Source organism: Myotis yumanensis, unplaced genomic scaffold, assembly GCF_028538775.1.
Source record: "Myotis yumanensis isolate MYYU_CA2020_CCGP unplaced genomic scaffold, mMyoYum1.0.hap1 SCAF_6, whole genome shotgun sequence".
Classification (NCBI taxonomy): Eukaryota; Metazoa; Chordata; class Mammalia; order Chiroptera; family Vespertilionidae; genus Myotis; species Myotis yumanensis.
The window spans coordinates 53,475,961-53,502,233 of record NW_027223757.1 but is presented as its reverse complement, the minus strand read 5'-3'; the positions used below and the strand labels follow the sequence as shown (position 1 = coordinate 53,502,233).

At 41.6% G+C, this 26,273-nt stretch overlaps 1 protein-coding gene across 1 annotated transcript; it reads left to right on the top strand.

The window, feature by feature from the left end:
- The first annotated feature begins 6,104 nt into the window (after window positions 1–6,104).
- Window positions 6,105–20,687, top strand: CUNH6orf163 (chromosome unknown C6orf163 homolog). The gene is made up of 5 exons (XM_070419312.1): window positions 6,105–6,510; window positions 9,973–10,067; window positions 10,370–10,477; window positions 14,383–14,585; window positions 20,128–20,687. Exons 1-5 carry the CDS (start codon window positions 6,363–6,365, stop codon window positions 20,558–20,560), a joined length of 987 nt encoding a protein of 328 aa, XP_070275413.1. The 5' UTR covers window positions 6,105–6,362; the 3' UTR covers window positions 20,561–20,687.
- The last annotated feature ends 5,586 nt before the right edge of the window (window positions 20,688–26,273 follow it).

The window sequence follows — 26,273 nt, the reverse complement described above, 5'->3', positions numbered from 1 at the left end:
CAGTATTTTTAATATTTTAAGGTGAGTTGTGCATTTGCAATTGTTTTGAGGGTTTAGTTTTGTTTTGCTATTTGCAATGGAAATATTTATTTTCCACCTGGCATAGAATCTATATTTGTGAAGAAAAAGGAGTAATTGTAAATTATTGTAAAGCCTTATATTATTGTCAGTGTTATAGACAAATAGTTTTTACAGAGTCACAGATGGTTCATATATTTTGGCTTTTCATTTTAGCTATGTTATAATGAGGTATGGTGTTGTTTTTTACTACAACTGTTATCTGAACTGCGTCCAGCACGGCCAGTGGTGAACCTGAGGAGGGGCGGTGAAGGATTAAAGAAAACAGACAAGAGAATACAGTTGGGACCAGGTGGATCACTGCCTGGATGAGGAAACAGTGACCCAGCCTGTAAGCAGAAGCTTTATTTTACAGTCAGATCACACAAAGAAAAACAAGGGCAAGATGTTTACAATGTTCTTGTGAGTTTCAAATCTGCTTCTTTCCTGTTGTTACCATTCTCTGAACTCTATCAAGCCTTGTTTAGGCAGCACTTGCTGCACCCCCTGCAGCCTACATCCCTTAGCCACCTAGGACTGCAGGGTCGGACTGTAAGGTCAAGCTTACAACCATAGCCTTTTGGCTATAATTGTGCTGGGAGGGCTTTGCCCTCCAAGCTGGGACTTGTATGTGGCTTTGCCACAAGTCAGTCGAGGCTTGATCCTGTCCTAACGCTGTAGCCGCTCTCCACAGTTATCTAATTTTTGTACATTAATGTTACAATGATATGATAAACATAAGACCAGGTGTTCTTATAGTTATTTAAAAACTAGAACTACTCAATAGATAAGAAGGTCTCCTCACTGTCCTGGGTTTACCTGATATAATTTAAATCTTTCTGACAAGGGTTCTGGACCTGTTCTATTTCTAGACATTTACCCTATTCTCTAAATCATTGTAATTAGGGCTCAGTAATAAATCTCATCTCTGAAATTTTGTTTCATTTAGTATTAGGAAGTAATAACAACTGTACAAGCAGAGTTTATCATAATGTAAATTTTTAATTTCCAAAACTTTATTGTGGTTTTTGTAAAGACACATGAAAATGCAATTATGTCTGATTTGTAGATATTAAAGAACTTAGCTAATTGAGTTATCTATATGCAACTAAATTAAATCTTTACTACTGAGCCCTAAATATTGTTTTGCTATGTTTCTCTATATGGTACACTTTATGTAGTTTAAATTGCCCTTGGGTGGTATAAAATGCCTTTTCATTTTTTTTAATCCTCATAGAGGATATTTTTTCCATTGATTTTTAGAGATTTGGAAGGTAGGGATGGAGAAAGAGAGAGGGACAGAGAGAGAGAAACATCAATGTGAAAGAGACACATCCATTGGTTGCCTCCTGCACACACCCCAACCAGGCAGGGAATGGAACAGGCAACCCAGGTACGTGCCATTGACCAGGAATGGACCCTTTGGTGCGAGGGCTGACGCTCTGACCGCTGAACCACATGGGCCAGGGCAAAATGCCTTTTAATGTAAAGTATTATGTTTTGCTTAATAATTATGGTTTCCCTGTAGACTCTGGTTATTAATGAACTTGAATTCTGTTTTCAGCTTACATATTTAGTATCACATCTTTTAGAATTCTTCTAGTATTCAGCAAAATAAGTTGATATTTGGTGGGGGAGATATTAGGTGAACAGTCAAGAGATATCGTAGCAGGAACTGCACAGGCTACAGCCTTGAGCCATGTGGATGTCCACATGAATGAACTAAGGTGGCAGTAGATTCGGTGAGGCACATGGTTGTGAAAGAAAAATAGTGTGAGATAAAAGTCACATTGAATTTTAGGAACAAGTACCTAACTATGATACTTTTTACAGGATGGTTACAGTTATAGCACAGTCTGTGTGTGTAGAGTGTCAAAGACTGACTGGCTATGTGTTGATGTTTTTATTCATTCTCTAAGGGAAAATGCCACTTTGTCAAAGTCAGTCATGTCCAAGAAGGGGATGGTTAGGGCAAGATATTGACAGCATTTTGGAGTGTGGGTTCAAGCAGTTAAAGGAGGTCTTTTAATGTGGGAATCTGTCTGAGATTGGGCAAAACTTGGTAATAGATTAGGTCTTGAAGCAAGTCTTTTTTTTTTTTTTTTGAGATTTCAGGAGAGACATTTATTCAAGCAGCACTGTTGGCTCAAGGGATACAAAGATCCAAAGCCTGAACAAGTGATACAATGAGATTGCCATATATATATATATATATATATATATATATATATTCATTCATTCCTAGGTTTCTTTGTTTTCTTTTTTTTTTTTTTTTTTTTTAAATTAAATCTTTATTGTTCAGATTATTACATTTGTTCCTCTTTTTTCCCCCCATAACTCCCCTCCTTCCAGCTCCCACCCCACCCTCCACCCTCACTCCCCACCCACTGTGTTCATCCATAGGTGCATGATTTTTGTCCAGTCACTTCCCGCATCTCCCACACCCCTTTTTCCCCCAAGAATAGTGAGTCTATTCCCTTTCTATGTCCCTGATTCTATTATAATCACCAGTTCATTCTGTACATCAGGTTATTTATTCACTTGATTCTTAGATTCATTTGTTGATAGATGCATGTTTGTTGTTCATAATTTGTATCTTTACCTTTTTCTTCTTCTTCCTCTTCTTAAAGGATACCTTTCAGCATTTCATATAATACTGGTTTGTCGGTGATGAACTCCTTTAGCTTTTCCTTATCTGTGAAGCTCTTTATCTGACCTTCAATTCTGAATGATAGCTTTGCTGGATAAAGTAATCTTGGTTGTAGGTTCTTGGTATTCAGCACTTTGAAAATTTCTTGCCATTCCCTTCTGGCCTGCAAAGTTTCTGTTGAGAAATCAGCTGACAGTCGTATGGGTATTCCCTTGTAGGTAATTGAGCCTCTTTCTCTTGCTGCTTTTAAGATTTTCTCTTTGTCTTTTGCTCTTGGCATTTTAATGATGATGTGTCTTGGTGTGGTCCTCTTTGGATTCCTTTTGTTTGGGGTTCTCTGCGCTTCTTGGACCTGTAAGTCCATTTCTTTCACCAGGTGGGGGAAGTTTTCTGCCATTATTTCTTGAAATAGGTTTTCAATATCTTGCTGTCTCTCATCTTCTGGCACTCCAATGACTCTGATATTAGACCGCTTAAAGCTGTCCCAGAGGCTCCTTACACTATCTTCACACTTTCGGATTCTTTTTTCATTTTGCTTTTCCAATTGGGTGTTTTTTGTCGAATCTTTGGTTTGATTATTGTACTCCTCTGGTCTGCTATTGGGTATAATATTCTTTATTTCAGTCTGTGTATGCTTACTTTCTAATTTCTTTATCGTAGCATCGAGGGTCTCATTAGTTTTCGTGAGGTTCTGCACAAATTTATGGCAAGCCCTCAAAATTGCGATTCTTAGCTCCATATCCTCCATTTCTGTCATGTTTTTTTGTCTCCGCATCTTTTATGCTTTCTTGGTGCACCCCCTTGTGGTCTCTGTGCGCAGTCTTGTTCTAGCCAAGCCTTAATTGTTGTAGTTAACACTAGGGGGATTTGACCCTCAGGCCGACTGGCTATAGGAATCAGCTGTGCGGAAAACGTCTGTCTTCTGGGGAGGCGCTAATCCAGCCTTTGCCTGAGGCGATCGGCAAATGGCTGTGCGCAGGCTTTGGGCGGGGCGGGATCAACAGGGCGGGCGGAGGGAGCAGTTATGGCCACGCTCAGTCCCGTTCCCAGAGGCTCTGCTTCTCAGAACCCCGGCAGCCACTGCAAACCTCGGAGAGAAAGCTGCCCTCAGGTTCCAATTGATGCCGGGTAATCCCGCTTCTCCCGTTTGAGTCTGGGTCCCTAGAGACTCTCCCGGATCTGGAGCCCAGAGTCTGAGACTCACTCCCGACAGAAAACGACAACCGCGCCCTCAGCCACCAGCCCGCTTTGCGCGCGCACCTCGGTACCTTTGTATTTTCCACACTGCGCCGCCTCTGAGCCTCGATTTGCTGTTCTCTTTCCTTCTAGTTGTAGAGTCTCTCTTCAGCCAGCCTTCCTGTGGTTCTGGGTGATGTCCGTTCAGTCTTTTAGTTGTATTTTTGAAATGGTTGTTTGCGGCAGCGGTTTCCGGTGTTTACCTACGCCGCCATCTTGGTCGACCCTGAAGCAAGTCTTGATAAGTAGACTATTGATTGATAAAGGGCAGGTGGCCTTTTTGCCCGGGGAATCAATCTGTTCTGATAGAGGAGTTATTTGCCCAGAGGAGCAAGCTTTCAACAATTCCCTGAAGCAAATAGTTAAATTATTTATTGGTTTATAGACTTATCTTTCATAGTTAACCAATCTGTCCCAGTTTGTCAGGCACCAGGGGGGTGGGTTCTTGGAATGCAGACTTTACATTTTAAAACAAGGGCAACAAATTATTTAACTGTGTAAATTACTTAACTACTAGAGGTCCGGTGCACAAAATTTGTGCATGGGTAGGGTCCCTAGGTCTGGCCAGCAATCAGAGCCAATCAGGGCCTTCCAGCTACCAGCCTGGGCCTTCCTTCCAGCTGCTGGCTGGGGGCTCCTTTTCCTGACTGCTGGCCAGGGCTTCCTTCCCTGGCTGCTGGCTGCCAGCTGGGGCCTCCCTTCTCCAGCTGATGGCTGGGGCCTTCCTTTGTTCTGTGCCGCCCCCTGGTGATCAGAACACGTCATAGCGAGCGATCGGTCTCCTGGTCGAACTCCTGCTGGGACAATTTGCATATTAGGCTTATATATATATAGACTAGAGGCCCATTGCATGAAGATTCGTGCAATAGGCCTTCTTTCTCCTGGCTGCCAGCACCAGTTTTCCTCTGGCACCCGGGACCCAGACCTTCACTCTGGCCACCGCCTTCTATCTTTGCTCTAAACACAGTCTTTGCTGTGGCTGGAGCCTTCAGTCTTTGCTCCTCGCTCTGGTGGGAGTCTTCAGTCTCCGGCCAGAGCTGCTCCTGTAGCTCCTTCCGCCCCCCACCCTCCCCCTCATAGCTTGATTGCTGCTTCGTCTGCAGACCTCGCCGACAGGCTCCTGGGTCCTGGGATGCCACCTTGCCTGCGGCCCGGCTTTTCGATCACAATCACAGGCTGTAGGCAAGGCGACTCCTGGGTCCTGGGGATCCTGACCACCCAGGGCTGCACACCGGGGTCGTGGCTGGGGGCGGGGCTTAGGTGACACACGGAGGCCTGGATGGCAGCTTGTGCTGGCCCGCCCTGCCTGCAGTATGCAAATTAGCTGCCATCCTTGTTGGCGGTTAATTTGCATATCGTGCTGATTAGCCAATGGGAAGCGTAGCAAAGGTACGGTCAATTACCATGTTTGTCTAAGCTAGGATGTGCTTTCAAAAACCAGGCTTAGTAATTTTGAGTGCTGACTTAATGAAAGTAATTTTTTCTTTAAAATACTGTGATATTTCCCAGTTTTATTGCCATAGCATCAAAACTACATTATAGATAACCTGGGGGAAAAATTAAACTCCCTCCTTTGCTAGTCTAAAAGGAATCAATTCTTTTATCACTTAAAGTGTGGTGGGCTGAATAATACTCCCCTTCCTCACCTACTCCGAAGATGTGCATGTCCTAATCCCTGGAACCTGTGAGTCTGTTATCTTATATAGCAAAGGAGGCTTGGCAGATGTGATTAAGTTAAGGATTTTATTATCTGGGGAGGCCTGATATACTCACACAGGTCCTTATGAAAGGGAGGCAGAAGATCCAAGGAGGAAGTGATGTCACTGTGCAAATGGGGAGAAAAGGCTAAAGGATGCAAGGCCACGAGCCAAGGAATGTGGGTGGTCTACAGAAGTTGGAAAAGGTAAGGAAACATTTTCCTTGAAGCCGTGCTGACACCTTAATTTTAGGCTCATAAGATTCATTTGGAACTTCTGACCAAAGAGAATAAATTTGTGTTGTTTTAAACCACCAAATATGTGGTAATTTGTTACAGCAGCAATAAGAAACTAATACAGAAAGTATTTGGGAAATGAATGGCTGTACCATGCTACACTTTTTGTCATTTCTAGTTGCTTTTATGAGCAAAGCTTTCTGACCTAGCAACAGTTGCTAAGTAAGTTAACAATTTAATGCTAGTGTCTGGAGGGAGCAGCAGCTTAAATCTTCCCAACCTTACATGCAGAGGCTTTCAGTAGCATTCTTTCACATCAGGCGCATACCCACTACCTAATCATGGTGGATCATTTAATCCTTACCAGCCTCTAGCATTGTCCTAGAATCTTGGGCCTCTCTAAACATCTAGCTTTTCTCAACACTACTTTTTATGCTCCTAAGAGTATTATAACTGTACATAGTAAAAGACATCTGAAATTTAAATATGATCCGAAATTCAGATTACTCCAATTTTGTTTGCTGCGCTGTTTGTAATAAAATAATTCCACCAGCTCCTTTTGGGGAAGTCTTCAAACGGATCCATGAATACAAGCCATTTAAGACACGCTTTTACACTCACAAAGATATACTGGGTAAGTGACTTCGCTGTTTGCTTTTGTTCTAATGTTTATAGCATTGTATGTCTTCCTGTTGTTATATATACTTTTGTCAGCTTTCTTGATCAAAGTTGCTTGTCCTATAGGGGTATCTGTTTGTCATGAGAACACAGGTTGAAATCTAGCTTCTCCATTTACCATTTGTGTGTCTCAGGCAGGATACTTAGCTTCTCAATCTGTAAACTTAAATGTAAATAGGGATGTTAATAGGTATCTTGCAGGTTTATTGTGAGGCTTTTAAGAAATACAGTGTTTATGGGCAAAAGTAGTTTCATAGTTGTGAGTCCGTGAAACAGAGTGTATTCTTGTATTATTTTTTAATTAATTATATCATTTTCCATATGAATAACTGTAGACTCACTTTCCCCCCACCCTGTATCTGAAACTTCTTATACAGCCTGGCACATACTAGTAAGTGGGAGCTCTTTCTGTCCTTGCCCACCCATACTTGGGCAGCTGCTACACACATAGGAGAGGAAATATCCCTAATACCTTAATAAATGGGTGAAAGAAACTATATTAGTAGCCAGTGACATAACGGTAGATGCATGTGGATAACATGAGCATATTAACTACATATACACTTGTAATAAATCAAATTGTAATTAACGGGTTTCCCTCTTTCCTTATTCCCATCAGTTTTCAGTCTGACTTTGGGCCTTTGAAATGTTTTCCTAAGGACTCTCAAAATACTCCTCTGATTTTTTTTCCCTTTAACATGGTAAACCAGTGGTGACTAAATTTTACTCCTGATTTTTGAAAATATAAACGCTAGAGAATGGAGGGTGTTTTGAAAAAACTAAATTGTAGGGGGAGATCAAATTGGAATCATCCTCTAAAAATATCAATACCAAAACTGATTAATTTTAGTAAATGTTTAATATGACTTATTAACTATAACCTCTAAAATGATTTTGCTTTTTACACCCAGGACAGTGGATAGCCATTCTTAGATAAGCTTTTATTGATTGATTCCTTATACATTCTGGGATATCTGAATCCAAACATTAAGTGGATACATTAAATCTAACTGGTTAGAAATTAATCTTTTATTTTCAGTGACCTGACCTGCATTCGTCATTGACTAAAGTCAAAAGAGTCAATATTCTATGTTCTTTATAAGTAAATTCAAGGGCATGTTGAAATGTCTGTATAAATGCTAATGAGTATTGCATAGGGCAGTAGTTTTCAAGCTTAGCAGTACAATACAGAAGTTTTAAAAAATTTGTTTTTTCTACGAATATCCAAGCATAGACTCATTGGATTTAATACTAATCTAACACAGACCCACTAAATTAGAACCTTTAGAATCAGGCCTCAGCATGTGTTGTTTTTATTTTTAATTATTATTTTATTTATTTATTTATTTGCTGATTTTAGAGAAAGAAGAAGGGGAAAAGAGAGAAAAAGAGAAACAATTTGTTGTTCCACTTATTTATGCATTCATTGATTGCTTCTTGTACGTGCCCTGACTGGAGATTGAACCCGCAACCTTATCAGGATGATGCTCTAACCAACTGACCTACCCAGCCAGAGCCTATTTTTAAAAATATTTTTACATATTTTAATAGCCTTTATTTAGAAATAGTTTAAGACTCACAAATTTTAAAAATAGTAATTATGATCAGAAATTCAAATTACACCAGTTTTGTTTGCTATGCTGTTTGTAATAAAATAACTCCACCAGTGGGTTAAAATTTTTAAAAAATCCTTGATGATAATTATTTATTAATGCTTAATATCTAACATGTACACCATCCATTTGTGCAATGTGTAACACATGCCTGTTTTTTCCAAATGCTTCCTTGTCTAGATTCTCTTACTGATATCTTTTTTTTAAAAAATATATTTTATTGACTTTTTACAGTGAGGAAGGGAGAGAGATAGAGAGTTAGAAACATCGATCAGCTGCCTCCTGCACATCTCCTACTGGGGATGTGCCCGCAACCAAGGTACATGCCCTTGACCAGGATCGAACCTGGGACCTTTCAGTCCGCAGGCCGACCCTCTATCCACTGAGCCAAACCGGTTTCGGCCTCTTACTGATATCTTACATAACACTAGTACATTGTCAAAACTGGGAAATTGGTATTGGAACAATACATTTAAATTTAACTCAGGCATGGGCCTTATATGCACTCTTCCCCACTACCCGCCACCCCTTTCCCCCCTCCCCCCCCCCCTTATATAGTTTCATGAAATTGATCATGTAGCTATCCTGAAGTGAGAGAGGGAAGTTCTTGAGAGAAATGGATCCTGTTACCAGAGGTAGAGAAGAGATGTTGGGCAGACAAACACATGAGTCCGCAATGTCTTACCTGTGCTTATTGCCAAGCTAGGCATGATGAGAGAGAACACTGCAGTGTAGGGTGTGCTTTGTCATTTTAGGAAGTTGATCATCAAGACCTAATCACATGAAAAGTTAATAATTCAACAAATCTTAGATGTGAGAAATGAGTGGAATAAAGAATAAACACTAAGCCCTAGCCGGTTTGGCTCAATAGAGCGTCAGCCTGCGGACTGAAGGGTCCCAGGTTCGATTCTGGTCAAGGGCATGTACCTTGGTTGTGGGCACATCCCCAGTGGGGGGGTGTGCAGGGGGCAGCTCATCGATATTTCTAACTCTCTATCCCTCTCCCTTCCTCTCTGTAAAAAATCAATAAAATATATAAAAATATATAAAAATAAAAAAAATAAAAATAAAAGAATAAACACTACGAGTTTGGGTTGGAGAGAAAGATCACTGTGTGTGATTTCAGCGCTTACAGGATTCGTCATCACCTCTGATGGGAGGAGAAGATGAAGAGAACCTGTGCCCAGCGCTGTGATCGGGGTGTGGCTTGAGGTCCAGCTATCTGATACTGTGTGGTCCTCTCACCTCTTTAGGCTTTCATTTCCTTGTTTGGGGAGGGAGGGTGTTATTGTGAGAATATTATTATTTGGAAATTAAGTTAGATCATTGATGGAGAAGTTCTAAACTACTACCCCTTAACTCACTCCACAACTGAAGCAGCTAAACCCAAGAAAACCTACACACTGAAGAAAGGCATGTAACGTATTACGGCATTCTGCTACCACTGTCTGGGTGGAGATAACACCAACACCCAGATATGAGCAGGGAGAGAGGAGCTGGGTAATCTTGAATATTCACTTGCTACTCTTCTGTAGGAGTACAAAATGGGCACCTTTTTGCCACTTTCCTTCTCCAGTTGCCCACCATGTGGACTGACATCACATCACTGACTCCATCCAGGCCTAACAGTCAATTAGGAAGGAACGTACCCCTTTCATCAGAATCTTTAAAGAAAAGATTGACATCTCTTAAAAAGATGTCATATGTATGTATCTCTGAGATGACTCCAATAACGCGATCATAGTGAAAAGGGAAGCCAAGAAATGTCCGTGGACACTTGTAATTATTTCTCTTCAAATACACAGATATCGGGGCAGATCTTTTGTATAAAGAAGAACTATTTCAAGAGGCTGTACTCAGAGAACGTGTTGCACTAGCAGAAGCTGATTTGTGGGCTCAGGTAAAGAGTTGCAAATCAAGCTAAGTTAACCTTTCTTTCACTGTTTGGATTTGTTGGAAACAATATAGTCAGGCAGAACTGGTGTTAAATCCTGGCTACCTGTGGGACCTTTGGCAAGTTCCTGAAACTGCAAGGTTACCGCTGTTGGGATGTGTGAGGGCATCTGGCCCACGCAGACAGTTTGCTGTGGGAGGTGAGAGATGGGAACAGGGCAAGTAATTAGAGGCCCATGGTGTTTGTTAATTTTCAGTAAACATAAAAAGCTATTATACTAATAAACAAATGGACTCTTTCTTTCAAAGGCTGATGAACGCCAAAAGCAAGCAGTGGAGAAAGCACTTGAAGAAGCAAATGACAAACATAAAATCAACATTCAGATTCTGGAAGAGGAACATCAAAAAAAATTACAGGTTTTTATAGTGGCTTGTTGTCTTTTTAAAAGTACTGAAATTACTAAAAGCTCTGGCAAGGGAATAATGTGTAACATCTAGACGGGGTGTCTCTGGAGGTTGGCTGGGAGGTCCCGGACTGTCACAGAAGAGATGCTGAACACTCAGTGGGCGCAGAATCCCACAACCTTTGGGGTCATAAACCCAAACCTTTAGGGGTTTCCAGGCCCCAAGGAGCCGCCCCTGCCCCCCTGACCTACCACATCTCTTACCGCTTGTTCTTTCCCTCCTCTCACTGCCCTTCTGTGGGTCCTCGGACCGGAACACACCGTGCACCTCTCACCTTGGTGCCTCCTAGGTTGTGCTTCCTGCACTCCCTCAGATTTAGTTCAAACATCACAACGCACAGGAAGCTTTGCCCACCAGCTCTGCCCTCCCCCCTCACCCCCTGCTCCCCTATATACTGTCCTTGACACCCCGTCCGCTTTCACAGCAGTTGCCACCCTTCACTGTTGTAATTGGATTGTGTGACCGCTTGTTAAGTGTCTGATCCCCACTTGACTGCAGCCTCCACGAGGGCATGTCTGTCTCCTTACCATCTGGCCCAGTGACCGGCACCGTGTCTGACTTAGCGCTCAGACAGGGTTAAACAAAGGAAATGGGCTGTTCCCTTTCTTCTCCTGGGCTCTCTGATCCTATCCTTTTACCTAAGTCTGCACTGAGCTGTTTCTCAAGTATTTTCTTCAAGACCAGAGCTCATGCAATAGGAGGGTGGGGGAGGGGGTGCAGGTGGGGGAGATGCCCTTTCTAGCTTGTTCAAGCATAGGACTGTGGGTAATAAGCAAATGTCCAGCAGAGGCCCAGGGACTGGTTGTTTAGTTCGGTACCTCAGCTACCAAGTCTGCTGGAGGGAAAGATACAGAACTGTCCTCACATATGGCCAGGAGGGACAGGACAGGACCCAGCACAGATGTGGTGATTCGTGGGCAGAGGCGGGAGGGAAAGTGGCAGAGGTCTGGCTCCAGGTTTGGCCAAAGTTAATAAGAACATAACTGATAAGTTTGGGGCCCGGGGCCCGTTTATTCATTGTTGGGCAGCGGTAACTTATATCGGATCTGTACTAGGTGAGATCACACAGACTGTCCTTGTCCTCAGAAAACTTGCCAGGAGAGAGGGCCGTCTGCTCCAAGGTTCCTAAAGGTGCGGGGCCCTCCCTCCCGGCTTGGCTCCAGGGCCAGGGCCCCTGCGGAGTTGGCTGCGGCTGGTCCACTGTCCGTCCCCTCTTTCAGTTCAACACGTAGAGCATTTACAGCATGTCTAGGAAGGCCGGCTTCTCAGCTGGCCTGTCCTGTCCGGCCACACTGGTTCTTAAAGTATTGAAATACTTCTCTGTCGGTTGATGACCACCCCTCAGACCCTCTAATACTTCGGTCACCCTGGTTGTTCCCCACTAGGCCCTGGATCTCCCCAAATCCTGCAGTTTAAAGGGGCAGCACTTTAACGTGGTAGGGGGCTCTAGGACCCTGCCCCGGTGCGCAGCGAGAGGATACACATTTTGAGTATCTCCCCTGGCATTAGGTTGTGAAGACACAAAGATAAGTTAAATGTGATGTCTGTTCTTCAAGTAAAAGATTGTACTCCATATAGCCTGTGGGTAGAGTTGGTGCACTTAATGTTAAAATAGAAGTCCTAAGAAGATTTAAAAGGGAAAAGTTAAAGGCTGACCTTTCTAAAATATTCGTCTAGGAGGGTTTAGGAATTTACACTTACTCTGCTGTCTCAGGGGTGTTTTTATATCACGCAGGCGAGATTTGTCTAAGAGGGATGTGTAGGGTTATTCATCTGTCATAGACGTCAGTACTGCTCAAGGGCGTCCATGAACCCCCTGCCTTAGAACCTACTCACCTGGGAGCCTAATGTGCAGATTCCTGGGCCCCTGACCTACAGACTCGCTGGCAGTGCTATGAACCAGCAGCCTGTGTGATTCTCACATATTAAAATTTGAGGTTATCAATAAATAGAGCAGAAAACCGAGTTCTTTAGAACTAAATGCCATTAAATTCTTATCTGTACAGACCACCAAGTATTGCTCTAATAGGATGTAAAGGATTTGGATAAGTCTCGAATGCTTGATGTTAAGTAAAACTTCAAGATCTGATCCAATGGAGATAGTATTTTGAAGAGATGTTTATATTCTCTTAGTCAAATACAGTAATATCAAAAAGTAAAAGAGAGTGGGAGCTAAGAGAAAATGAGAAAAGAAAAATTAGAGTAGGAATTACAATGAAGTCGGGTGAATTTAAAACTTAAAAAATGTGCGTATTCCATGCGGTCCTGGAATTGGGCCTTGAGCTTTCGGGCAATCAGTGCCAGGAGGACAATGCCATGAATTCCCTATATCCCTGAGGTAGAAAGAAACCAGGCACTCAGAGAGGCCCAGGCATTCCTATGTGTGATCTATAAGAGAGACTGCTGAGAGAGGCGTTGTGTGTCTGTCAAACATCTGTGCAGTCAATATGATGGATCTCGTGAGGCCATGTCTTACAATATGTCAAAATTATAATATCTCTTTAAATGCACTCAAAATGCATCTCAGTAAAGGTAATTTAATCAGGGGACTTTCCACTGAATAAGAGCACTGTCAAGCAGTAGTTCCTTGAATTCTTTTTGTAACTTTAAATATGTATTTTGCATGCTATGCGAGACAGTGAAATGAATGATTTTGGTTTGACTAAGTTATTACATAAAAGAGGGAATGGGTTTAATTCTCTGAATCCTAATTCAGAACCCAGCCAAAATAAAGGCCTGGGATGTCATTTTCAAATTCTGTGATTCAAGTAGAAATGCATTCTAATAATATTTCATGTAAGGCTCAACTACTCAACAATCTCAATTACTAAAAATATTATTTCTGGGGAAACCCAGAAATAATTTAAAATATCCTCTAAGGAGTTCGTGAAGTCCTCCGACTCTAAGATAGACATCAGATTTATTACCCATAGCAGAACCTCTCAATTTCTAATTCAAAGGGTATTTACACTTTCTCAACAATTTGATCTCAATAGGTGTGGTTTGTTTGCTTTTGCAATTCCAAAATAGATTAAACGCCGGGAACTAGAATGGCAAAAAGGAGCTCGCTGACACCAGTTAGAACAGGGAGTACTTAGCCCAATGGCATGTGAAGGACAAGAAAAATTACAATAATGAGATATCAAATCTAAGAAAGCAAAGCAGTCTGGGGTCATTTACAACAGAGACAGGTAGCCCTGTGAACTCATGTTGGAAATGACTTAGTGCAGTACCAAGTATTTAGCCGAGTGCGATCACTCTCCTTTACTAGCCTGGATCATCGAGAAATGTTCAAGTGTGCTCTCTGTCCTCTTCATGAGTAAGGTCAGAGGCGACCATAGGTCCTTCTACCCCAGAGCAGTGCAAACTTGTTCCTGTCCTTCCACACTAGTGGCAGTGGGCTTGGCAGGCAGGGTCCTGCAACTACAGTAATGTTCAGCATTAACCACATGAGATGCTCGGGAGACATAGTTCTTATTTCTGCCACTTCCCAGGACTTACTTCCTAAAGGAGAATCATAGTATGTATTTCTAATTGTGTATAAAGATAAAATGACACTGTAGAATATTTATACAATCAAGGAAAAGGATACCTGTATTCAATTATTTTCTCTTTCTGCATATTCCCTTCCAAAGCGGTCTATACAAATATTTATGCTATATAGTTTGCATGATTCTGGTTTTATATAGTGCCATATAACTGAAAGTTTTCCTTATCATACCCACTATTTTTTAAACCATCTGTGTTCTCAGTACCTATTTCATCAGGCTGTTGAACTATGATTCGAATAACTTCTTAGTGTGCATTTTTAAACATCAAAGCTGTAGCCTCTAAACCTAGTTTTACTGTTGTTTCAGGATATAACATCTCAAACCAAGTTAGAGATGCATCAAAATGTAGAAGACGAACTACAGAGAGAAAACTTGGCTGCAGAACAGCGCATGGTCCATAGAATCCAAAGGATCATGATGGAGTGCCACAAGGAGAAGATCGAGGCCGTGGCGAAAGCCAGGGACGAAGAGAGGCAGCTGGCCCAGGAGGCCATCCTGGCCCAGAAAAGGTATTCCAGAGATCACATTTGCAAATTAGCACCTTGTTCTGTCAAAACCAACTTGGAGAAAGGGATAAGACTGAGGCACACAGGTGGATAGTTCCCAGTTATTGTGTTTTTACATTATGGAATATATCATAGAGAATAATATGCAAAGCATTGTGGAGTGTGTATGCGTGTGTGTGTGTGTGTGTGTGTGTGTGCGTGGTTTAAAAAAATAATAACATGAATACTCAAAGACCAACCACCCCTCTGAAGGGGTTGGAAATTGGTAATACTTCCTCTCCTCCCTCTCAAAAGATAACTACTGTCCTAAATATTGTTTTTCATTCTGTATACTCGGTTTTAAGAGGCTGAGGAGAGGAATTGAGAAATATTTTTTTCACAACACATAGAAGTCAAACTTCACATTTTTAGCCTATAACGTATACTATTATGGATGTGTTCATTTTTTTTATCTTATTGCACTCCTCACACCGGCAGCTTCTGGTCCTTCCTCACTCCGTTGCTTTCACCCCCTCCATTTTCGCTGTGAGGTTTGAATGAAAGATTTTCAATGGCCCCTTTTATTAAATCAGTTGATGAGGATTAGGGAACGTCCATGCCTGTTAAGTATAACCAACTGGAAGGCCCATTTTGTTCATTGATGTGTCCAAATGCCTGGAAGAGAGCCTGGCATGTGGTAGGCATTCTTCAAATATTTATCAAGCAAAGGTTCAGATATGTTCCAGTCAGCTGAACCCACTCCAGATTCCAGTGTTCTTTAGAGCATTGCAGAAATTAGTATAGACAGAAGATCCACTGTTTAGAATTCTGCCTGTAGACCTTTTTACTTGTCTGTAAACTTTCACTTAAGACGTAAGGATTCAGAATTCGTACATATTATGACAAACCTGTTAAATGCACAGAAAACTTTTTTGTGGGTTGAGGTGATTCGATTCTAAACAGATTATCTAGGAGATACTAAAAAAAAAGGGAAAAACAAGAAAGAACCTTTGCTTGGAAAGGTTCTACACAAAGAAGCACAGACATTCCCTTCCCCTGGGGAGGAGCGTTGGAGGTCATTGAGTTGAGCTGCCATCCTTCCTGCTGGCTGCCTGCCAGGCGTGGGGAGCCCCCTAAGTGCTTCTGCAATAGGAATGCTATGGCCGGTGGAGGTGGTTGGTTCCAATGCTGAACGCCTCTAGCTAAAGTGGATCCAAAATATGCCGAGTCTGCCCTCAGTGCACGGTGATCCTTCAGATGTTTGAGGAGAGAGATACTGTCCAAGCTTTAGTGTGAAGGGAAGGAAAAGCCAAAAAGTATTTGTAAACCAGCTGCTTCAGTCCTTCCTCATATGATATGATTTCCAGGCCCACTTTTAGGGGGAAAAGGTGGATAGATTATATAAATTAAAAAAAACATTTTATATATATGACAAGAACTATTTTCTTATGGTGAGTATTTTGCTTATGCTGAGAATCCTTTTTAAGCATGAATTGTTTAGGCTTTGTAATACTCTAATTTAGCTGTTTTAAAATGTGGTGTTATTTGGCACACAAAAAAGTTACTGGGGGAACAACACCTATATTACCCATTTCACACATTTATTGGTTGCCTGTTGTATACACACTGGGCACCATGCCCAGCAGGGGAGATACAAAGATGAATGGACACCCCAGGCCCTCTGCCTCCCCCTCTCCATGCCCCCAACCCTCCTCCCTCCTGGCTTCCATTCCACAACTTCAAAGTCGTCCTCAGCATTAAAGCCAGACACTTCCTGACCTTAAACCAAAAGGTGTGAATCCCAAAGGGTAAAAATTCAGGCCCTAAGGCAGGCCGGGAAAGTTGAGAAGGGCATTCCAAAAAATAGAGAGAGACCAGATCCTTGTAGCAAGAACAGATTTTGATAGTAAGTCATTTAAAGTGGGTTATATCATGGAGGGTAGGAGTCGGAGTCGCCTAAGATGCACTTTATTTGAGCAGTTTTACCTGAGATCATCTCTGGTGGAGCCTTCGAGTCAACCTCATAGATGAACACCTCCTCTGTGGGGCCAGGAGAAAGCCAGGCCTGCTGGCCACAGAGCACAGCTTCCTCCTTGGGGGTTTGGGGCTGGCTCAAGGAAGCTTCCTCTAGTTCAGCGGTTCTCAACCTGGGGGTCGAACTGTCGCCTAAGACCATCAGAAAACACATATATAATTACATATTGTTTTTGTGATTAATCACTATGCTTTAATTATGTTCAATTTGTAACAATGAAATTGGGGGTTACCACAACATGAGGAACTATATTAAAGGGTCGCGGCATTAGGAAGGTTGAGAACCACTGTTCTAGTTCTTTCTGTCTGAGCCCCAGGGCCTGGTCATCACCTTCACAATCTCCCACCATACTGCAGATTTCATCAAACATCAGACTAAACCCTAAGGCAGCGGTTCTCAACCTGTGGGTCGCGACCCCTTTGGCGGTCGAACAACCCTTCCACAAGGGTCGCCTAAGACCATCCTGCATATCAGATATTTACATTACAATTTATAACAGTAGCAACATTACAGTTATGAAGTAGCAACGAAAATAATTTTATGGTTGGGTCACAACATGAGGAACTGTATTTAAAGGGCCAGAAGGTTGAGAACCACTGCCCTAAGGTGTGGGCAGATGCACACTCCCACCTCTGTCCTGCTGTCCCTTCCATAACAGCGCCTCCGCTCTCCTGTGACCCAGGCTGAGAATCGGGAAGGTGGTTTTGATTCCTCCTCTTTCTGCCTCCACTATCCCCTAGCAGTCATAACTTCTGGCACTTAACGACTGTGTAATATTCCTTGGATTTATCGCTTTCTTTCTTCCTATTTCTTTCTCTTTCACCATGCATTCAGACCCTAACTTTGCACTCTCAGAATATTACAAAATAGTATAAATTGGTCTCTTTATCCTATGTAAGATTCGATTTACCTGATATTGCTAGAATAACAATTCTAAAACATTATTATTATAGTATTACCCTTCCCCCTATATAAAATTTATAGTGGCCTCTTACATGATTGAAGCAGGTAATGGTGAAGGGCAGGAACTGTCCCACCTTCTCAATTGTGTGACATTGAGCAAGAACTAGATCTCTAAGCCTTAATTTTCTCACCTGTTGCATGGGATATAAGAGATAATGAATAAAAATCATACCAGCTTCAGTGGGTTATTGTTAAAATTAAATGGAATGGAATGCATGTAAAATATATAGCATTGTCCCTGGGACATAGTAAATACTCAGTTAATGTTAATCCTTGTTATTAATGATGGATATAGCCAAGTTGCTGGGAAAAGGAGAAATAGCATAGCAGCTAGAGAGGTTAAGGACAGCTTTTTTTCTACTAAGCCATTTGTCCTTAACCTCTTACCTCAAGACTAGGGAAGTCTGTCAGGTTTGAAAGTCAAGTTTAAAGTTCAGAGATAATGAGAACTAATTGCATCTTGGGGGATCAACTTTAGAAGAAAGGCGAGGTGGTTGAAACAATATGAAAATCTTGGAAAGACGGTATTAGTCTAAGAGACGGGGACGGGGCGGGGGGGGGGGGCGGGTTTAGTAACAACCATAAATATTTAAATCCAAATTTATAGGTGTTTTTAAATTTTCAAATCTTTAGAGGCTCTACCAAACTAGGTTAACCAGAGACACCCATTGGAAGTACTTCACAGTGGCTAAGAGCCACTCAGACTGCCTGGGTCTCGGTGCTCATTTTGCCACTTTGACTAATTACGTGAAATTGGGCAAGTTACTTGGTCTCTCTCAGCCTGTTTCCTGATCAGTAAAGTAGGTATAACAATAGGCCCACCTCATGGGGTTGTTTTGAGGAATCATTAACTCAATATATATGCACAGGATGCTCATTAACCTGCCTGGCACATGGTAAGAATTCAGTACAGTAGGCTGCTATAAATTATATCTAATTACATACATTGTAGCTACAGGTCTGTGAATTCATTCAGCAGTAGTGCTCAAAGTGTGGTCCCCATACCCTTTGGGGGGGTCCAGGAGGTTAAAGCTACTTTCTTAATAATACTAAGGTGTTATTTACCTTTTTACTCTCATTATCTACAGAATATATAGTGGCATTTTCCAGGATTTTCTGATGTGTGGTATCACAACAGATTATAACAATATGAAAATCCAGCTTTTTTTCTACTAAGCCAGACAGTAAAGAGTTTTTTAAAAAATGTAAAATTATGTCACTTTTCTTACCAAAAGTTGTTATGATTTGGAAAATATACTTTTCATAAAAGTTATGTTAATATTGAATGGATTTATTAATACTTTATATGAATTTATAAATATTTTTGTCTTACTCTTAATTTCTAATACTGTTAGTGTCACTAGATATAACCCATATAAACAAAAGTTCCTTGGTCATTTGAAGAACAAAAAGAGATTTCGAGACCAAAAGGTTTGAGTCAACTGTCATAGAATATTGCTCAGATAAAATAAAAATCAGAGCTCAACCTGACTTGTGAGTACAGTGTTTTCCCTTCTGGCTAAAGGGAGATAGCTGGATTGATATACAGAAATATTTTCTCGCCCGACCACCAGGGCTCAGTGGTTGAGCATCATCCTGCGAACCAGGAGGTCATGGTTCAATTCAGGGCACATGCCTGGGTTGTGGGCTCGATCCACAGTGTGGGGCATGCGGGAGGCAGCCAATCAATGATTCTTTCTCATCATTGATGTTTCTATCTCTCCCTCTCCCTTCCTTTCTGAAATTAAAAAATATATATATTTTTTAAAAAGAGAAATACTTTCTCTAGGAATTTGGAAATTTGACCCAGTTCCTCCTCCTCCTCCTCCTCCTCCTCCTCCTCCTCCTTCTCCTCCTCCGCCTCCTCCTCCTCCTCCTCTTCCTCTTCCTCTTCCTCTTCCTCTTCCTCCTCCTCCTCTTCCTCTTCCTCCTTCTCCTCCTCCTCTTCCTCCTTCTCCTCCTCCTCCTCCTCCTCCTCCTCCTCCTCCTCCTCTTCTTTTGTGTTAATCCTCATCCGTGGGTATTTTTCCCATTGAGTTTTAGAGAGAGTGGAAGGGAGGAGAGTGGAAGGGGGAGAGACAGAGAGAGAGAGAAACATCAATGTGAGTGAGATACATGCACGTGCCCCAACTGGGGCCAGGGATCAAGCCTGCAACCAAGGTACATGCCCTTGACAGGAATCAAACCCATGACCCTTCAGTCTGCAGGCCGATGCTCCAACCATTGACAAACTGGCTAAGGCTGTATCTTCATTTTCAGGCACGCTGCACCCATATTTTTCTGGCCAAGGTGGACTTGGGTTCCTAAAGTTACTGCCAGACACTAGACTGGTGGCTTCTACTTAGCCCACAGTGGGGAAGTCCATGGACGACCTCCCTACTCTGAAAAAATGTTTTTTGATTGTTAACAGCTAATGGAATCCAGAAACCCATCTCTACCGGCCTGTCTCGGCCTGGTGTCTCACCTAAACAATGCAATAAATTCTCATACAACCGTGCTGAAAGACAAAATCTTTCTGTTTTTAGTGGCTAGTCCGTCTAACTTAAAAACCCATATTATCTTTTGTAGGAAGGTCATGGATGAATTTATGAATGCTGGTATTACCGTTGTTAAGGATGAGAGGAAGAGTGTGAGCAAATTGGTAAAGGAAAAAGAACATGAAATGAACATCTACTATTGCATGGCTCAGAGGCAGAAGCAGGAAGAAGTCCAGGAAGTGCTTCAAGAAGCAGAGAAAGCCCATCAGGCCACACTTGGAAATGTGATGAATAAACTGGTTAACACTCAGGACGAGCTGGTGTCGGTAGCACAACAACTGGGAATTATGACAAATTGGAAAGATTTCTTGGAGGAGGAATTACAAGAAACGAGAATGGCATTTCAAAAATACATCAATTTTACATTTCCTAAACTTGCACCCGGACAAGCAGATTTTATTCTTCCAGAAAGAAAGAAAACACCTTCCAATCTTATTATTCCGAGGGAAACAACTCGTAAGTAACCCTCTTCAACTGAGACTTCACTACCAAAGACGTTGTTCCAAAGACTAAATAAATTCAAGCAAAAGTCATTTATTGATCCCTGGTTATTGGTACTATTCTGAGCCTTTTGATGGAAAATAAAAATATCCCAAAGCACATTCCAGGCTTCAGTGAGTTCCAAGTCTAATTGAGAGAGAAAAGTGAGAGGGCTCAAAACTGATTACGAGGGAAAAAGTTTTCTTGGAAGAAGTCTAAACAAACTTCTGTATCTGACTTTATTCATGTTTTCATCAGACAAGTAATGATGTTAGTGTTTGTTGTAGATGAAAACAAGTGAAGGGACATGTTTTTAGATCATTCCCATTGTGGAGAGGTGGACTAATTTCCAGTAGAGTACTTGGTGAACTACAATAGCACTGTAGGGGGAAAAGCAATTCCCCTCAAATTCAATAGGATAAAATTTAAATTATGGGAACCCTGTATGAAATAATTCAAAAAGGTCTCACTTACATGTGCTAGTTGTGAAAACAATGTCTTTAGAGGACTGACTCCCTGCCTTAGGGATGGGGGAGTCCTCTTGTGTTTATACCCAAACCCAGGATTTCTTTGGAAATGCAGAAAAGCATTAATTACCACAATACTCAGGACCAACATGCATCAACGTCTATTAAATTAAAATGGAAGAAAACACAAGCCATAAAGACTTCTCCCAAAATCCATCCACTCTAACGTAACATCCTTAAATTATTCCTCATTAACCTATATTGGTGGCTTTAAAATTAATAACTTGGAAAGCAATTTCCAGTAAGTTGAAAAGTTATATTTTCGAGCAAGACTTAGGTGGATTTGTTTCCATTGAGCAGTGTGGGCTATTTTAAATGGAAAGCAGCAATTTGTTTAGAGTTGTATAATGGACTACACTCTCCTCCGTGTTTAGCTCTCTGATAGTGCGGGACTACTGCAATCCACACTCATTGATTGCCTAGGAGCTGGAAGTGACATTTATACTAGTATAGTGCTTTGTGTTTTTTTTTTGTTTGTTTGTTTTTGTTGTTGTTGTTGTTTTTTCTTAAATCTTTATTGTTCAGATTATTACATTTGTTCCTCTTTTTTCCCCCCATAACTCCCCTCCTTCCAGCTCCCACCCCACCCTCCACCCTCACTCCCCACCCACTGTGTTCATCCATAGGTGCATGATTTTTGTCCAGTCACTTCCCACATCTCCCACACCCCTTTTCCCCCCAAGAATAGTCAGTCCATTCCCTTTCTATGTCCCTGATTCTATTATAATCACCAGTTCATTTTGTACATCAGGTTATTTATTCACTTGATTCTTAGATTCATTTGTTGATAGATGCATATTTGTTGTTCATAATTTGTATCTTTACCTTTTTCTTCTTCTTCCTCTTCTTAAAGGATACCTTTCAGCATTTCATATAATACTGGTTTGGCGGTGGTGAACTCCTTTAGCTTTTCCTTATCTGTGAAGCTCTTTATCTGACCTTCAATTCTGAATGATAGCTTTGCTGGATAAAGTAATCTTGGTTGTAGGTTCTTGGTATTCAGTACTTTGAATATTTCTTGCCATTCCCTTCTGGCCTGCAAAGTTTCTGTTGAGAAATCAGCTGACAGTCGTATGGGTATTCCCTTGTAGGTAATTGAGCCTCTTTCTCTTGCTGCTTTTAAGATTTTCTCTTTGTCTTTTGCTCTTGGCATTTTAATGATGATGTGTCTTGGTGTGGTCCTCTTTGGATTCCTTTTGTTTGGGGTTCTCTTTGCTTCTTGAACCTGTAAGTCCATTTCTTTCTCCAGGTGGGGGAAGTTTTCTGCCATTATTTCTTGAAATAGGTTTTCAATATCTTGCTGTCTCTCATCTTCTGGCACTCCAATAATTCTGATATTAGTCCGCTTAAAGCTGTCCCAGAGGCTCCTTACACTATCTTCACACTTTAGGATTCTCTTTTCATTTTGCTTTTCCAATTGGGTGTTTTTTGTCGAATCTTTGGTTTGATTCTTGAGTTCCTCTGGCCTGCTATTGGGTATAATATTCTTTATTTCAGTCCGTGTATGCTTACTTTCTAATTTCTTTATCGTAGCATCGAGGGTCTCATTAGTTTTCGTGAGGCTCTGCACAAATTTATGGCAAGCCCTCAAAACTGCGATTCTTAGCTCCATATCCTCCATTTCTGTCATGTCTTTTTGTCTCCGCATCTTTTATGCTTTCTTGGTGCACCCCCTTGTGGTCTCTGTGCGCAGTCTTGTTCTAGCCAAGCCTTAATTGTTGTAGTTAACACTAGAGGGAATTGACCACCAGGCCGACTGGCTGTAGGAATCAGCTGAGCGGAAAACGTCTGTCTTCTGGGGAGGCGCTAATCCAGCCTTTGCCTGAGGCAATTGGCAAATGGCTGTGCGCAGGGCTTGGGTGGGTGGGATCAACAGGGCAGGGGGAGGGAGCCGCTATGGCCGCTCTCAGTCCGTCCCCAGGGGCTCTGCCTCTCTGTCCCAGCAACCGCTGCAAACCTCGGGGGGGCCATAGCCAGACAGTCCTGCTTCTCCCGTTTGAGTCTGGGTCCCTAGAGACTCGCCCAGATCTGTAGCCCAGAGTCTGAGACTCACTCCTGATTGAAAACGACAACCGCGCCCTCAGCCGCCAGCCCGCTTTGCGCGCGCACCACCTCACCACCGCACCACCGTACCTTTAAATTTTCCACACTACGCCTCCTCTGAGCGTCAGAATGCTGTTGTTTTTGCTTCTAGTTGAAGAGTCTCTCCTCAGCCAGCCTTCCTGTGGTTCTGGTTGATGTCCATTCCGACTTTTAGTTGTATTTGTGAAGTGGTTGTTTACGGCGGCAATCTCCGGTGTTTACCTATGCCGCCATCTTCGATTCTCCCAGATCCTTATTCCGTGCTTTGTGTTTTTATGCACATTCTTCTCATAAGAACCTGTGAGATAGGATAGCCGTTATTGTTATCCCATTGTTTAAAGATGATAACAATTACTACATACTAAGGTATTTACATGTGTGAAGGACTTAAAAAACATTAATATTTAATCCTCACAACAACTTTTGAAGGTAATTATTATTGCCCCCAATTTGTAGGAAAAGAAACCAAGGCTCAGGGAGGTTTAATAACTTGCCTGAGGGCACAGTTAATGACAGAGCCAGAGTTTGAAATATTAAAAGGCTCAGGCATGAGCATATGAGTGCCCCAAACTAAAAATAATGTCCAATAGTTGGTAAATAGATAAACAAATTGTGTCATACCCATGCAACAGAATATTACTCAACATTAACAAGTAATATCTTATTGATACAATAATATAAAGAATCTGAAATACATTAAGATACCTTTAAAAGTTTATCCTCAAAAGACTATATGATCCAATTTATATGAAATTTTAGAAAAGGCATAACTCTCATAACAGAAAGAAGGTCAGTGATTGCCAAAAGCCAGGGAGTATGGTGACAAAGGACTCAACTGAGAAGGAGCATGAGGAAACTTTTTGGGATAGTGGAAGTTATAATTTTGGTTATGATTACACTACTGAAGACATATTTTCAAGATGCATCTAATTGTGCAGAAAATTAGTGAATTTTATTATGTATATTAGACTTCTATAAAGCTGACTTTAAAAAAAAAATCATAAGTACCCCAGAATGGAAGAAATCCTGCAAATGCTCCTATTCTGGCTTCTCACTTGTACATTATCGCAGCGTAGTGGTCTGCATTAAGGCTTCCTAGGTATAAATCCTGGTCTACCAGCTGGTAACTGGCTGACTTTAGACAAATGGCTTACTAAGGTTTTTTCATATACAAAATGGAGATAATAATTGTACCCAGACCATGGGGTCTTAGAAAAGATTCAGTAGAATACCTGAGTCAAAGAATGTACTCCAAACATTAGTTATTAGTTTTCATCCCTACAAAAATGAGACCACAAGGCATATATGGTTTCTGCATTTCTCATGCAAATCCTACAGCCATTCTAATTTTAAGAATATACCCATTTTGTTTATTTTATTTATTCAGTCTTTTGTGTGTATATATAAATATTAATTATGGCTTATCTACTGCTTATAGATTTAAAGATATATTTAGTCAATGATGAGCAGAACTTTTTTTAAATTTTAGCTTTAAAAATTTAATCTTATGAAATGCCTACTGACATGTATTTTAAAATTCTTTTACTCAGTTTCTTTTTTCTTTTTCACCCTGTGGAGTACGTTTATTGATTGTCTGCTAAGGGATGGAAGGAAAGCTACAAGTCAGACCATGTACTTCACCTGAGTGGGTACGTAGATAGCAGTCGTGTGTGAATCTTTAACCACTCAGGTGGAAAGTATGCTTATAAACTGAAAGGGCAGGATCACACCATGCGGTTTGAATTGGAATGACTGCTTGATTATTTCAGGATTATAAGACTTTTCTGTCTAAAAGAAGTTAATAAAAAGAGTATAATGGTAAGTCCCTTATGGTTTTGAACAAACCACTTTAAAATATGCTATAACCTGAACTGATAGAAAAAAACGAATAGAGGGATATCAGGATTGCTGGGCTCAGAGCCGGGAACGACAGGCCAAGGCAGTCACGAAGGTATGGCTGTTCCTGCACCAGAAGAAAGAATTAGATCAGAAAGAATTGATGTGGGTCGATGTATTGAGCAGGTGATTTGCTTCCCTGGGTGCTTGTCCTGATGGATTTGAAGAACGAAGCCACGGACAAAAGGTGAGAGGTGAAAAGCACAGAAACTGTATTGCAAGCAGACACTACCTCCAAAACCTAATTCTAAATTCTAAGCCTCAGACTCTGTCCCTCCTGGACGGGCAGAGGGACCCCTGAGAAGGGTGACCGCTGTGTTCTTGTCTTGAGGCATTAAATAGGATGTAGTTCTTTGTCTGAACCTGACCCCTTCTTATTGGTCATTCTGCTACATAGAATTAGTTTTCAGAGCCCAAAGCCCACATGGTGTCCCCCACCTTCTCTCCCCCTTATCTTGTTGGTTGGAGTCACTGTTGATTTATCTTATAGCTCTCCCAGTTGTGTTGGCAGAGAAAGCCTTATCCTATGGCCCTCCCAGCTACTCAGGTCAGGGCTACTTATGGCCTAATTTATGGTCACTTTAATTGCTCAGGCCAGAGCTGCCCCTGTCTGTCCTCGGTCTATGGCTGTCTTAATTGCACAGGCCAGATATATTTCTATTTGCCTGTGGCATTTCTCTGTCCTCTGTACAAGTAAGATAAACACCCTGGTGTCTTCAAGTCTCATTCCTTCCCATGGACCATTTTCATTCCTAGAACTCCCTAATCCTGCCTACTTTACTCCTAAAACTCCTTTCAGAATTAGCTCACAGGTAAAACAGGAAGAGACTTTGTTGACCAGTGATTTCAATATGCTTACCGGCAGTAGCTAAGATGAGAGCTGGAGACGATGGAAGTTATACAAACCCACAGAAACATCCCAGGGCTACTGTTGCTGTTGGTCTTGGCCTTGGTTTTGGCATTATTTGAGAAGTAGTGGACAGTCTGATTCTAAATTTCAGGTGGAAAATAAGCAGCAAGAGTATTCAGGGAAATTCTGATAATAAATGCACGTGGAACTAGTCTTTTCACTTTATGCCACTAGATACTGACACAGCAGCTCTGGGGTATGCACAGACACTAGGATCAGTGGCACAGAATAGAATTTCTGACTCAACTGTAAAGGGATAAGGAAAACAGAGATGCTGTCCCA